The sequence below is a fragment of the Pezoporus occidentalis genome, unplaced genomic scaffold (genome assembly GCF_034315485.1).
Source record: "Pezoporus occidentalis ecotype Australia unplaced genomic scaffold, CSIRO_AGI_Poc_V1 ctg337, whole genome shotgun sequence".
In the NCBI taxonomy this organism is placed as follows: domain Eukaryota; kingdom Metazoa; phylum Chordata; class Aves; order Psittaciformes; family Psittacidae; genus Pezoporus; species Pezoporus occidentalis.
Window position 1 is genome coordinate 238,976 of NW_026915344.1, and position 14,788 is coordinate 253,763.

Here is a 14,788-nt window from a genome sequence, read left to right on the forward strand (position 1 = left end):
AGGAGGTGGGTGCCACCCCACCGTGTCCTGCTTTTCCCATACTTAAATGCTTGTGGTTGGGGTTTGTTTGTTATTTTCTGTGTACCCTGAATTTAGCAGATTTCAGTGGAACAATAACACGTGCTTGGGTTGAATTGTTATCTAGCAGTGATGCTGTTGGAGTCAGCTTTGATTTATCACCAGTTCTCAGAAACAGCTCTCGTTTTTGGGATACAGTATGGGGTTTAAAAGTAAAATACCAATTGAGAACAGTTTTGTGTGTTCTTTAGGCAGGAATTTGGAACTCTTTTAAGAAGAAAAACTGTTTAGATAGGAACATGATTTCTAACCATTTATAACAACTTTCTAGCTTTGTAAGCCAAGGAACAAAGGTGAGTGGTTATGGAAATCTATAAAGAAGATCATGGGAAATGTGATTCTGGAGTTAATGGTACACAAACAGGAACTGCTGCTTAAGAAATGCTCATTCAAAACATTATTCAGTAATATAGGCTGCACTGTTAATGGCCTCTGCTAGTTTGAAAGCAAGCAGCAGCTCCGTTTGTGTGGGTTAACTTGATGATAACCACGTTTGGGAGCCGTGAACAAGGTGACCTCTTTTTTAGCATCTTCTTGTGCGAGCTGTCAAATCCTGCTGTGAGAGAATGACCATACAGGGGAGGGGAAGGGGGGTTGAGAGACATTTCCCAGTCCAGAGTGGGGTTGAAATCAGACTGTCCTGAAGTGCAAGAACCATCAGCGCCTCAGAGCATGGAGTGAGCAGCCGCTGCTGCAGGCTCTGCCCTGCCATGGGCAGGTACCACACAGTGAGAGCTGTTCCATTCAGCCCTGCCAGGTTTGCTCTAAATCAGTTGCTAATGTGGACCAAAACGTTTGTTACCAACCCTTAACACCCAGGCAGGAGTCTGAATGCAGCCCACAGCCATAAACCACTGTCTGGAAGCTGAGTGTGATGTAAAGGAGGCTCACTGAGAGGAGGGTGATCTTCAGGGGGTTTGACAGTTCTGGGAGCTCATCGGGGAGATGAGTAAGAAAGTGCTAAAAAGAGCAGAACCATCTTCATTAATTTCCCAACCCGGGGAGCGAGCTGCTTGCTGAGATCTTCCCTCTGCAGTAGCAGAGGAATGCAGATAGACAGAGGCAGACGAAGTTTACAGCAGCCAAGGTGGGGCCTGCAGCATCTTTTATCTTTGCAGCTTGTCAGCTGGAATAAGGTACCTAAAAATAGCTGCCTGAAACTGAGCTTGGAATGTGAAATCCTCCTGCCCCTAACACCGAATCGCAGCGACTTCCCAAGCATTGCTATGCACCCAGAGCAGGGCAGGACTCCAGTTTAACCTCTGGCAGCAGCTGCAGTACCTTGCAGAGAGCCAGGAACTTGTTTCTGTGCTTCCTTCCTGATGGGAGGCTCTGTTCCGAGGACAGCACCTCATGACTGTGTTGGTTCTGTGGGGTTGTTTTCCTAAGGGTTCCCTGTCAGGATCTGTTTGTTCTCCCTTGCCACATCCTTTGCCCTGTGAACTCTCTGCAACAAGGTCTCCGTTGCTACGTCTCTCATTCATGTCATATAGAATGGGTTGGGTTGGAGAGGACCTTAAGCTCATGAGGTTCCAACTCCCTCCCATGGACAGGGTTGCCTTACACCAGACCATGTCACTCAAGGCTCTGTCCAGTCTGGCCTTGACACTGGAAGGGATGGAGCATATGGTAGAATCCCAGTCTGAGACTGAGGTACGAGAGAGTTATCATAGTACAACCAATGTATTCTCAAGGTAAAAGCGATAAACCTGGTGCTCTGTGCCCAGTCATTAACTAAGGCTCTTGATTTTGTTACTAACGTGTGGCTATTGCATCCACATGGTACCCTTCAGCCAAAGGAGGGAGTCTGTTTACTGCAGCCCTGTCATCCTCCGTTTCCCTGCTTTATCCAACAGGAACAAGCAGCAGCAAGACAGGACACATCTCCTGAGCCAGGTACTTCCCAAACAACTTCTCCGAAGAAGAGAGGAATCCCAGCTGGACAGAAATAAATGTGGTGAGTTCAGTGAAGTTACCCCTGAGTCCGTTTCCCACTTGTCCTGTCCTGAGTCCTTCTGAACTAGCAGGAATGATGAAGATGAGCTTCTCTTCATGTACAGCACATCACTAGGGTCCCTTTCTACCAGCCCTGTGCTGCTCCACAAGCTCTGATGATGGTCCTGCTTGGGCCTTGAGCTGACTTTTGCCTGAAGCAGAGAAGAAAACCAGAACACAAGGGAGGCCAAAGAAGGTGAGCAGTGTTTCTGAGCCTGAGTGGAGGGAAAGGGGGAGAGAGCATCTGTGTCCTTCCCTGTCTGCCTGGGATCTGTGTGGCAGACTTGTCCACCAGCTCTGGAGAATGGGGGCATCCATAAGGTCTCCTGCAGGAAAACAGGAGGGAAGATGTAGGGGGACCAGTAGGTAGGATGTAAGGGGATCCCCAGTGGATTGGCTTGGCTCTGCTCACTGCCTGGCGGGGCTCTGCCTGTGGGCTGTGATATGTCAGGCCAACACCCTGAGTTCAGAATTGAGGAGCTCATGAAAACATTCTTGTTGCTCCTCCGTGGCTGCATCTCCTCCCTCCTGTGCAAGGCTTCCTGTTCCTTCCCCTGGACTAGCACACGTGTGACTGGTTCCAGTCCCTCCCGCATCACCTTCCCCATATCCCGGTTCTCCCACGATGATCCCTGCTCGTTTTGTGCTCGCTCTGTTCTGGCTTACAAGCAGTTAAGAGGTGGGATCTCTTCGTAGGAGGAGGCAGTGCCCTACAGGCAAACAGAGTCTGAGAGTGCTGCCATTGCCTGATGCCATTTGGCTGTGTCTGTAGCAGATGCTTTGCTGACATCAGGGTTACAAAAGCATGCCTCTGCCTCTGCCCTGGCTGCAGCAGTGCAGGCCCTGCCGTGGAGCAGGCTGCAGTCTGACCCAGCTTAAGCCTTGGAACCTGAACGGCAGGACCCGAGTCAGGGATGCAGGGATGCACGGATGCACGGATGCTACCATGCTCAGTGCTCCTGAACCCCCCAGCACTGGAAGGTTGTGCCCAGACACCAGCCAGTCCATGTGGTGGGAGCTGATGCTGGTGGATGTGAGTTGGTTTCACCCCTGAGCTTCCTGTTTTGGAAAATCAGGGAATTACTCAGAATTCCAGACGAGTGCAGAGCTGGGTCAGGAGGCGATGTCAAGCACACAGCAGTGAGGACTCTCATAGCCAACAACTGCTTTGCCTCCTGTGTGCCCATTGCTGAGCACAGGTCAGTCTGCGTCCCTTGTCCTGCTCAAGTGAGAGGTGTCATTAGGTCCTGGCACCTCCTGCCATTCACTGGCAGCTTCAGTTGCATTTTGTGATCTCTCCTCTTTCTGCAGGGGCGTTCATAGGACGTTGCTATATAAAGATGTGCAGCTGTATCTAGACTTGAGTGTATTATTTATCCATGTGGGTGCAGTACACAGCTAAAGCTGTCCTTGAAAAGCCTGGTAAAATGTGATGATTTCCTATTCTTCCTATCTTATTAGGACCTTCTCTACATATTCTCAGTCATCATATTCTTTAAAAGCTATGTGATACACCAGCGTTTTCCCTGGGTTTAGCACCCTCCTTGGTCTGTGGCTGAGGCAACAGAACTGGGGGCATTTTAAAGGGAAAGAAATGCAGGAAAGCTGATTTGGACAGGGAAGTGACCTGTAAGTGTCTGTACAGCCCAGTCTGCATCTCACCTTCTGGCCAGGCTAAATAACCTGTAAGCAGGCTGTAAGACTGCTGAGTAGAAATGGTCATTAATCCCTGCTTCATCATCTTTTGACACAAAAGGGACCTTTTCTGAGCAGAACTGGGGGGTCTGTGCCAGAGGAGTGCAGTGCTTCTACCTGGACAGGTAATTCAGTGCTGTGCCTGTGGGTTCACACACAGAGGGACCAGAATTGAGCTGATCAATCTGTGCTGCTCAGAAGTGCCTGAAGAGTGAAGCGTCTTTGCTGCAGGTCAGCTTGTCATATTGTGGTCACCAGCAAAGAGCCCACCCCGGTTTTACCCTGGTCCTCCCACACTAATGCCATGTACAGGAACCAAAGCTGCACCTCCAGGCCTGACCCTGGCTGCCAGCATGGGACTGTTTGTGCTTTTGGAGGGCACAAAGGGGAGCGCACGGATGTGTGTGGCAAAGGGGTAGTGACTCCCAAGAAGCCTTGGCTGAAAGGACTTGGGCTCTGCTGCTGCCTGGATGGGCAGGAGCTGGTGGCTCTGGTTTACCTTGCTGGTGCTGCGTAGTCAGAGCAGCCTGAGCCCTTGGTTTCTGTCTCCCATTCACAGCCAAGATCCCTCCCCTCCCCTTGCTGCTCACTCAGTGGAGAGATGCGAGGAGGAAAGGATGCTGTTAAGCTGCACTTTGCTCCAGTACTTGGCACATCCTTTGCAATACCGGCTGTGTTCTGAGCAGAGATGCTGCCTGCCTCCGAGCCGATGCAGTGATTCCCGACTGCTCCCCTGGAAAGGAGCTGGAATCATAACCCAGGGAGTGAGCGACTGATGCGGCTGCTGCACAGAGAGTGACTGAGAGGAAGGGAATTGGAGAGACTGGAATATGTGCCTGCCTCAGCAGCACTGACTGCAGTGGCGAAGCCACTGACGGACAACATGCAGGTTACTGTTTATGCACGGCTACAGAGAACCCAGAAGTCAGGATGAAAGGCACCAGCCTCCTTTCTCATTGCTCCTCTATTGTCAACATGCATTAATTGCTGAGAGTTATTTTCCTCCCGGTGCCTGCCTGCCTGCATCTCTTCTCGTCCTGCAGGAAGAGACAGGGAGGGAGAGAAGAGCACAGCACCAGCCCGGTGTCCTGTCCCACAGGGGGGGATGCTGCAGGATGTGCCAGTGCAGTCAGGGGCTGCTGCAATGGAGCACAGAACCTCTGGAACAGCTGGATTTAGGATTATTAATGCTTTGTAAAGGTGTCCCAGACTCCATCTAGCAACTAGCTGGAGACATCGGCTGCCCTTTGGGGCTCTGCTGCCTGCTTTCTCTTTGCCTCTCATTCACTGGGCTCGCACTCATCTGGGTCGGCAGCGTTTGCGCTAAGGGAAGGGACTGCTTTTGGCCAGGAATCGGAGGGCTCTGCGTGCCGAGGTGCAGGTGTGACTCTGGAGGGACCCGCAGCCTGACCGGCCATGGCTCAAGCAGCGAAGCAGCTGAAGAAAATCAAAGACATTGAGGCTCAGGCTCTGCAGGAGCAGAAGGAGAAGGAAGATTCCCTCCGCAAGCGCAGGAACCGCTCTCGGGACCGCAAGAAAAAGGTCAGTGGCACTGGGGCGAGCAGCCCCGTACCCATCTGCCCGTGCCCATTGCAGCGAGTGCCAGTGGTGCCTATGGGGCTGGGGTGGAGGTGGCAGAGGGGCAGCTCGGTCCCTGTGCAGACCGATGTGCAGTCAGCTCGAGGAGCAGTTTGCTCAGCAGAGGACAACTTTTGGGGCCAGGAATGTGCTGTTTGCCCTGACAGCTTGAGGGGGTGGAGTGGGAAAAGGAAGGGAGCGAGGGGTTTGTCAAGGCAGCTGAAGAGCCTCATTCTGCCCAATAACAGCATTGATTTCTAAGGTAAAGCTGCTGCTTCCAGCTCCATGCAGCTTCCCGGAGTTGCTCCGTGTCTGCAGAGCAAGGGGGCAAGAGCCCCCTACCCCTTTCTCTAATGCCTGCTCCATGCCCTGCTTGATCCCTGCCGGAGTCTGGGTGCAGGCACAGTGGGAGCAGAGCGCTGGCAGAGGCAGCTGTGTGTGAGCTGCTCCCTGCTTCAGGGCAGGCTGCATCCTGAGTGGGACACAAATCATCCCTCCCAGCGCAGCCACACTCCGGGCTGGCAGCAGCTCGAGCAGGGGGGCAGGAGCAAGGAGAGGGGCTTTCCCCTCTGCTGACACCAACACGCTGGAGCCTTGGGTCTCTTCCTCTCTGGCAAGTCGGTGCCAATGGTTTCTTGCCACCAGGAGCAGGTTTGTTGCCGAGGGAGCCTTGCTACCCCTTAAACACCTCTTGACCTGAATGTTCTCCTGACAGCAAGGCCCAAGGCTGTATGTGCTATGCACCAGTACAGAGATGCATGAGGAGGGAGGTGACACCAAGGGTAAGCAAGGATATCCATGAGAGGAGACACCGGTACAGGGATGTCTTAGTTGGGCTTCTCTGCCTATAGCAAAAGACTTGGAGACTCCCATGTCCGTCCCCCCCTGTGAGCAGGAGCCTCACAGCAGAGCTCTGCTGCTTGGAGCATCTCAATAGCTGGGTCCTGGGAAGAGTCGTGCTGAGATGCTGGGGACAGGCAGTGCTCAGCTTCCTGCCACAGTGCAAGCGGGCAAGTGCTGGGTCAGGCTGCCGGGGCTGGTCCTGGGCTCTGGAATTCCTGGATCTCGTTCATCCTTGTTTCTGGTGAAGGCTCTCCCCATGGTTCTTCGGGAGAGCCCTCCACTTCCCTTCTCCCCTCGCACCCCAAAGCACAGTGTCCGGGTGTCCTGTTGATGGTTTGGTGGACTTCTTCATGTGGAAGGTACCGGAGAGGGCACCTTCTCACCAGCTCCTTATGAGAGACCCAAGCTGCCAGGACACGCTGTGGTGCAGGCAAGGGAGCTGGAGAAGCATCACTCAATGCACGCAGAGGTGTCTGGTACCCTTTACAGCGATGACCCAGCTTTAGCAGGATCCTCTCTGGGATGGGGAGCATGGAGCAAGGTCTCCTTACAGGAATCACTGCAGGGCTCTGGTGCACTGAGGAGCTGATCTTCAGCTCTCCCTTTGCAAGTGGTGAACCAGGCCAGGGAGGGCAGAGCCCCTGGTTACCTCCTGTTCCTCTTGGGGCCAAAGCTGGGTGTGAGGATGTTTGCTTCTCTTAATGCCAGGGCAACCAAGAAGGGGTGTGTGTCTGCAGGGGGACATCAGCGGACACGCTCAGGAGGCATGTGAAGCCTGCAGATGGATAGGAAGTTGAGTGTGGGGTCTCTCGGGTGCCACACTCACATTGAATGCTGCCTTCTCCAATGGGAACTGCAAGGCTTGTCCCTGTAGGGCCCCTGTTACATGAAGTTGACCATCTCTTGTGTTGCCAAAGGGCTGTGGAGGGGGTCTGCGGTGAAGGACCACCGAACCTGGACAGTTTGCTGTTGGGTCCTGCCATCTCTCCCTATCCCCAAAGCTGAGTGGCTCCGGTGGTAGTGCTTTACTGTAGAAGTCTCCTTGGGGCCAGTCTGGAGGCCGTCCCAAGGTGTTGTAGTTTCTCATTCTGCTTTGCTGCAGCGGCTGGGGGGGGGTTTAACCCCTGTTAGCCTGTTAGTGCCCTGCATGGGACCCACGTCATGGCGATGCAATAGGCTCTGGCACTGGCAATGGCCTGAGACCACAGTCTTATCCCTGGGTCCTCAGGCTCCTCCACCCTGTTGTTGTCGTCTCTCTTGCTCCATACACAAATACAGGCTCTTTTGGGCAGAGGCTGTTGATTTGCTCTGTGTTTGGACACTGCAGCGTGTCAGTGTCTTGGTTTATGACTGAGCCCACCGTGCACCGCTGCAGCGCAAGGTGTTAGCAGGGATGTAACCTATGGGTTACATGTATGGGTTACAGCCAAGGAAGGGCTGGCATCGCAGCACGCACTGGAGGTGGCCAGAGGAAGGAGATGATTGCCCCAGAACAAGTTTCTTCTCAGTGCATGCAAGCTGATGTTATGTCTTGGGGCATGAGAGCTTTGTACTTGTCAGTGTTCCAAGGCTCTGTGTGCTCCCATGAACTGCACGGTGGAATCCTGCAAGAACCCTGTGTCCTGTGGTACCTGGAGGCAGTGGGTGCTGTTATTTAATGCTGTGTTGCCCCAAACCCTTCTCCTTGGACCATAATTGTATTTATTGCATCTTAGTTTCCACGACACTTTCTTGGCTTCTGTATCAAGTGCATGTAATGATTGACCTTGTACTGTCCATTTCCATGCTGTGTGCCTCTCATTTGTCCCTCAGCACTGGGACAGCCCAGGTTTATCACCTCCAGTATTCCCTGCCCCTAACCTCTGTAACTCAGATGGTCAGAGCCGGTGTTTCATTTGAGAGGGGCTGCACAAGGATTTAAGGGGTGGGATCTTGTCACTCACCCTGTGACAAGTGCAGCCGCACTTGTGTTTTGGGCCGAGCTGCCCTTTAAACAGCCAGATATGTCCTAAAGACGTGTCCATGGGCTCTGCAGCGTGGCTGGAGATTGCCTCGGTCTAAGGATGACACCAGGGAGCAAGCTTTCAATAGCTCCATCTGTTCCCACATTTAGTGCTGTGCTGAGCTGGGAGGATTTATGAGGTCCAGCATAAGATGCCGGTAGATTTTCGGGGTGCTCTGTAGCCAGGGGTTAGGGAGAGCAGCCCCAGAACAAAGCAGGGTGTCAGTAGAACAATACAAGTTCACTGCCAGGAGGGAATTTGCCAAGCATCATCTAGGTTGGCTCCTTGCTCTTCCTGCCGCAGTAGCCTAGCTTGAAATCACTGCGTTTCACTTCAGTGGCCAGTTCCCAGGGGACCAGAACCACTCCAGTACAGCTGCTGGGCTGCATGGGGAGCCTCTGCTGTGGCTGCAGTGCCAGGCACGAGGTGACAGGCGGTAGCAAGAGCTGCTTTGGCTGCAGCTCTCTGGCCCTTATTTGCAGTTCTGGGAGGCAGCGATGGTCAGGAGCGCTTCCTTCCTTTCACAGCCGGTGTGCTGTGGTCAGGCTGCCTCAGGAGGCAGGAAGCCCTCACTTGGAAGGCACCCAGAGCACTTAAAGGTCCTGCCTTCTGCAGGGCGAGCGGGGAGCAGCACGGAACACTGTGAGTGTGATGCTTGGCTGCAGTTTGTGAGGCAGGGCTGTGACTTGTTATGTGAGCACACCGTCACCGAGGCCTTTTTGAGCTGCCCGGGGATTGCTGTGGTTATTTACTGAAGGTAGAAAGTGGACCAAATCCTTTTCCAGGAATTCTGGAAGCATCAGTGGTTGTTCCAAAGGGCTCTAAATGTCTAACCCCCACATGGGGCCCTCGGTACTTGGCTTCCCTTTGTTTGCATCTACAAGCAGAGTGCAGCTGTACCAAAGTACCCCAGGACAGGTCGTGGTGCCTGGGGTGCAACCTGACCAGCTTACACTGAGACTACTGACACAAAGCAAGTTAAGACCTTCATGGCAATCTTTCTTCCTATTGAAATATACTTCTTGTGGTACCAAATTCAGCCAAACAGCCAGTGAAGCCTGAAGAGGGGCAGAGACCTTCATCTGAGGAGTACAAAGAGGCAGATCCCCCTCTGCTGGCATGTGGAATTCATGGAGCAGGAGGCTGGAACCTCTAACCCATGTGTGACGAGCCTGCTATGTGGTAAATAGGAGAAACAGCACTTCAGTAACAGCAGCAATGCCAATAATGTCTAAAGAGCTCCTCGAGTGCTCATACGAGTGCAGTCTGTGCAGCATAACCGTGGCTGCTGGGTTAAATAACAGCCTCATCAAAAGCTCAGAAGGAAATTCCTATGATAATGCTATCAATGTTTAAATGATAACAGCGTGGAAGATGTGATGCTCTCAGTGTACTGCGAGGATGTAGGTTTTGCCTGGGCATCTGATAGGATAGAATAGAACAGAGTAGAAGACAAAGCTGCCTGAACTTACCACTTTTCTTCTTCTTTTTGTGGGGGTTAATGAGGAGCAAACTGCTTTGCTCTGCCCACTTCTCTCTAGTTCCTTTTGCAAGTGTCCAAGGCAAGTCTTTCTCTATGGATTTGTGAGCATCTCACCCAGTGCAGTCTGGAATGGGAAAAGAAAATGATTCCTGATAAGAAACTCTCTGAATAAGGCTCCTTGCCTTTTTCCACCCACCCTAATTTTCCATTCCCTATAAAGAGCACCCAGACCAGTGTGGGGTTTGGGACCCCCCACGGTACAGGCTGGCACCGTGCTTGGTGCAGCACGGCTTCTGGACGCTGCAGCAAGGAATCTTGTAGCGCCCATTGCTCTGCACTGAACTGCATCCCGGCAGGAGAGGGAACAGGGAGACAGGGAATGTGTGCAAGAGGGCTTGGGATAGGTGGGAATGAGAGAGAGAGGTACTTCTCTTTGGCAGGAGCTGTGGTGGGGAAAGCTCTTCCACCAGCTGGAATGACATGGTGGGAAAGGGCAAAGGAAGCACAGAGGATTCAATGTGATCCAAGCATGGGTAAGGAACGCATGTGAGGATAGGCAGCTGACATGGGCTGTGGGAAGAGACTCCAAGCTGCAGCGTGTGCTTTGGATCCCGGATGGGCAGCTCTGAGGAGCCTGAGGTGATGTGAAGGATGCTTTTCGCATGAAGGAAGACATGCGTGCTTAGGAAGCAAAGGGAATGTGGGAGCTGGAACCAGTCAAGTCCCATTTGGACCAACAGCCACAAGCTGAGCCAGGCAGAGGAGGGACCACAGATGATTCCATAGCAGGACAATGGAACAGTCACATAGGGTGACCACGCTTGTGCTTGTTGTGTGACAAGCAGAAGAGCTCGCTCGCCTGCTGTTTGCTGTGTCAGGGTGGGACTGAAGTCCAAGCTTGGGATCTCTGAGGTGGAAAATCCAGGCACCTCCGTCGGAATTATGCCATCAGCACAAGAGAAACTGGGGTGAGAAATCGCTGCTGGAGCGCGGCCAAGGAGCCACTGGGGCTATTCCCTCTGCTTGCTGCCATCCTTTCCAAGGGCTGCCACACAGCAGGGGCCATCAGCTTGCACTGGATGTAGTGGGGCTGCAGAGAAGGGAGTGATGGACAGGAGGAGAGGGAAGGGTTTCAGCAGCCCTGGGCTGCAGAGCATCCCCAGGATAACCCGACTCCTGAGCACCATTGTGCTCTCCTTCCCTGGATGTCAGGCCTGGTACCATTACTGGATTGGGGTACCCGTATTTCTGCATTCAGTGGCTGGATGTGCTGAGGATGTGACGTGGCCTTCATCCACCCAGGGCTTCACTGGCTGCTGGGTATCTAACCTGCAGGCTGGAGCTCGTCAGCACAGTACAGGACCATGCCACTGCACAGTCTCAGAGCTGCTTTGTCCCTTCCTGTGCCTGTAACTTCTGCTGTCCCCCAGTGCAAGTTTTGTCAGCCCCATCGGCCCGAACTCCTCCTGCATCCCCTTGTGTTGCAAGAGCAGTGACTGCGCAGACACCTTCCCCGAGGAGCCGACCAGCTCGTGGTGCAGCATGTCATCGAGGGAGGCACCTTCATGAGGACACCGGATGCTCCAGCACCTCTTTGCTTGGCGTCTCTGGACTCCAGGGCTCTGCAAAGGAATTGGTACCCGGAACGTGATGCTGCTCTGCAGTGACAGGGAGAAGGGGCGTGGGGTATCAGGAAAGCCAAAGACTTTGGGACTCAAGGAAGCCCCTAGGTTTTAACTGGAGGGCCAACATAGGCAGAAAACTGCACCGTGTGACTAGGACTAGGCTCAGTTGTTAGCTATCTGCCTGCTGTGTGGGCTTTCAATGGGGTTTTTGGATTGAAGGGGTTTTCTGGTTAAACCTTCCTGTGGGCTGCGTGCGTGCTGGGTCCAGAGCAGCAGCTTCCCTGCTGCAAGTGTCCACGGCGTGCAGCTGGGAAGGTGTTTTCTCCACATAGCTGCTATCAAACTGGGGTGAAGCGCGAGCTCCACCAGAGGCCATGCGGTGCACAGAGAGACGGAGGACTCGCACCCCACCTCTGCCCAGCGCGCCCCATGGAACTGCTTTGTGTGACTCCAAGGTAGCCGTGACCCTCCCAGCTCTGCCAAGGTTGTTGGGAAGCAAGTCCCATGAGGACGTGGGGAGCATTACATCAGCTGCCTGCGCTGTAAAGAGACTCAGACCTCTGATTCATAGGACCTCAATAAATATTTAGCTCTTGCTTTCGGCTGGGTAGGGAAGCACAGGGGCTGTGTGTGACGATGCTTCCTCTGAGGCTGCCTGACCTGCCGCTGGAGTGCTGTTCCGATGGGAATGCTGTCAGGATGGGAACCAGCATCACGCTGTGCTGTACTGCTCTGCCGTCTGAGGCTTTTTTTCTCACAGCCCACTAAGGTTTCCGCTCCATCTCTCTCTTGTCTGGTACTGAATCAGCAGGAAGACGAGGCTGTCTCAAACTTACCTTCGACTAAACTCTGTCCCATTATCTCGCTGCTGCTCACAATCACCCTCTAGCATGATTCTATTCGGTTACAATGCAGCATGCACCCGTTGAAGCGGGAGCATCTGTGCTCTTCGCAGTGCTCGCGTTAATGGCATCTTTGTCTGCAGGAAGGAAAATGGCAATGCAGAGGTTACCCTGCTCAAAGGTCCTTCCCGGTGGGGAGGTTGCAGGAGTTTCTGGCTGAGCAGTTTGGTTTGTTGCAATGGGCACAGACCAGGACCTCTCTCAAACGGCCCCACTGGAAAAATCAGAACGTGTATATGGTAGCAGTTCCTCTCTGTCAGAGATTCATAGTTAGGACTGGAAAGAACTCATCTACCTCCAACCCTGCCTGCCTTGCCCTTCGCAGGATGCGGTGCCACGAGAGCTTCGTCTCTAATGCGACCTAATACATAACGCACCACGTTTGACTTGGGAAGTGCATCCCTTTCCCGGTCAGCAGTTGTCCACAAGCACTAACGTCACTTGTAAGTGAGGAACAGCTTGTACAGCGCTCAGGGAGCGAGGCATTTTGGAGGCTGTGCCCGTGTCCTTCCCTGACATTTCCAGGCAGGAGGGAAACGCAGCGCTGTGCTGGGAGGGGGAGCGGCTGGAGCATGAGCAGAATACAGCATCTGGATGGGAGGGATGTCAGGTCAGAGCAGCCCCTGCTGCTGCTGCTGCTGCTGCTGGTGCTGGTGCAGGAGGAGGCACTGGGGGGGAGGCTGGTGCCATTCTGCACTGCTGCTCTGCAGGCTCTTTAATTATTCAGGTACTAATAGCATCCCGATGTGCCCGGTGAGCCCATCGCTTGACGGTGTACGGGAAATGACGGGAGCCACGTTTGGAGCCTGGTAGCACTCAGGAATCTGCTTCGGGAGCAAGCTCTTTAGCCTGGTCCCTTGGCAGTGGGGACTCCTGCTGTGCGCAGGCAGCGAGCCCTATAGAGCAAGACCTTCAGGAGGAGAAGCAGCGCCCTTTGTGGAAGTCCCGTGTGTGACAGCCTGTGGGGCTGGGGTAGGAGCTGCCCGTAGGGTGCTGCAGCTGAGGTGCAGCAAGCCCGATCCGAGCCCAAAGGAAAGCAGCTTCACAGAGGGCTAAAATTAGAAGTTTAGTCTGAATTATGCTAATTTGTTTTAATTGTCTGAAGTGTGTCAAGGTTCTTCAGAAACGTACCCTCCCCGCGCCGGTCCGCAGAGGTGCAGCATCACCGGGGGCGTGAGGGAAGGGATGGGTCAAGGATTGCAGAGATTTCTGGGTTCCCTGCCCTACTTATATCTCCCGAGCGGTCCCCACCTCCAGCTCGCAAGATGCCATGAGGGTAGCTGCTGAAAACGTTAGCCTCGGGTTGGACAGACCCAAGATGAGCTGGGGGCAGCCTCCTGGTGCAGTTCCTGGCTCCTTCTCTCTACCAGAGCACTGCTCGGCAGGGCAGAGCCGTCCCCACGTTTCCCTTTCAGCCGAGCTACGTCGTGTTTGGAGCCACCACACTGCAAACAGCAGCAAACCCCAAGCTCCCCTTCCCCTGGGCGAACCGCATCTTGGCGGCTGGGTGAAGCCGAGCAGGGGCTGCAGATGTAGGGCTCTGTGTGAAACCGATGGCTTCGAAACCTTGCGGCCTCAGTGAGTAAAGCTACGGCAGGAACAAAGCGGCAGGTATCCACCGGAGCGCCTCGGGAGGCGGAGGGGGGGAGCGCAGCAGCAGGAGAGCATTTAGGAAACAGATGAGGTTTCTATATATATATATATATATATATATATATAGTGTTTGTGTGTGTGTGCCCAGGTCACCGGGAAGGCTCCTGGTTAAGCACAAAGTACTGCAGCAAGGCAACGAGCACAAACGAAGGCTCTGGTTCTTCACTGTGCTGTTGTGACAGTGCTTTTTAGGGCTTGTAGGGTGCATTCGTGTGCGTACGTTGGACCTTTTAAGTGGGGAATGCAGAGAACAGCGCAGAAACCCTTTGCAGAGTATAAACTGTGTTAGGTTTTTAAGTGATGTGATGGTCTCTGCAAAGGAATAGTAACTATTTCCACCTTTGTACGTTGTCATTTGTCCAGAAAGCTTCCAGATACTCAGCAGGAAATGCATAGAGCACTCAGAGTCCATTTAGTGCTGTCAGGATGCCATGCCTGGAATGGGGAGCACTGTGTTTCTCCCAGGACTTGCTGATTGCAGCACAAAGCAAAGAGTAAGATAAATGCAATGAGAATGTGCTGCTCTGGTGGGTGAGACAGGCAGGTGTGGGGTGAGCTGAGGACACATCAGCTTTAACAGTGTCATTCCCGGCTTGCACAGAGCATCCCTGAGCGCAGGGAAGATGCTGCCCCTTGGCTTGGGTATCCCATGAGCACTGCGCTGGTATCTGATGCCAACCATGGGCAGCCAAGGCACTGACTGCTCCATCTAGTCTGGTTCCAATGCTGCCCCCATGGCATCTGGTGCTTTCATGCACCTCGAGGCAGCGCAGATGCCTGGCATCCTAATGCACTGATGGGATGTCCTCTGAGGGCCTGTCATCTGTTTATACTGGGGAAGAGAAGAGGGTTGTGTCTGTGCTGTCACCTCTCAGGGACTGAACTGCCTGCTCCAATGGACTTGACCCAGCCTGTGGTCACACACACAGGGGC

The 14,788-nt window shown here is 53.6% G+C and overlaps 1 protein-coding gene across 7 annotated transcripts in view; it reads left to right on the plus strand.

Moving 5' to 3' along the window:
* Positions 1 to 4,366: 4,366 nt before the first annotated feature.
* Positions 4,367 to 14,788, plus strand: part of ANK1 (ankyrin 1) — a 52,921-nt gene continuing 42,499 nt past the window's right edge. For 4 of the 7 annotated variants that reach the window (XM_062629410.1, XM_062629411.1, XM_062629412.1 and 1 more), the window contains exon 1: positions 4,368 to 5,310. In XM_062629410.1, the coding sequence (XP_062485394.1) occupies positions 5,185 to 5,310 (126 nt within the window). In that variant the 5' untranslated portion in view covers positions 4,368 to 5,184. Of the gene's footprint in view, positions 5,311 to 14,788 lie in introns of all 7 variants that reach the window. The other 3 variants (XM_062629414.1, XM_062629415.1, XM_062629418.1) reach the window with 2 other exon arrangements.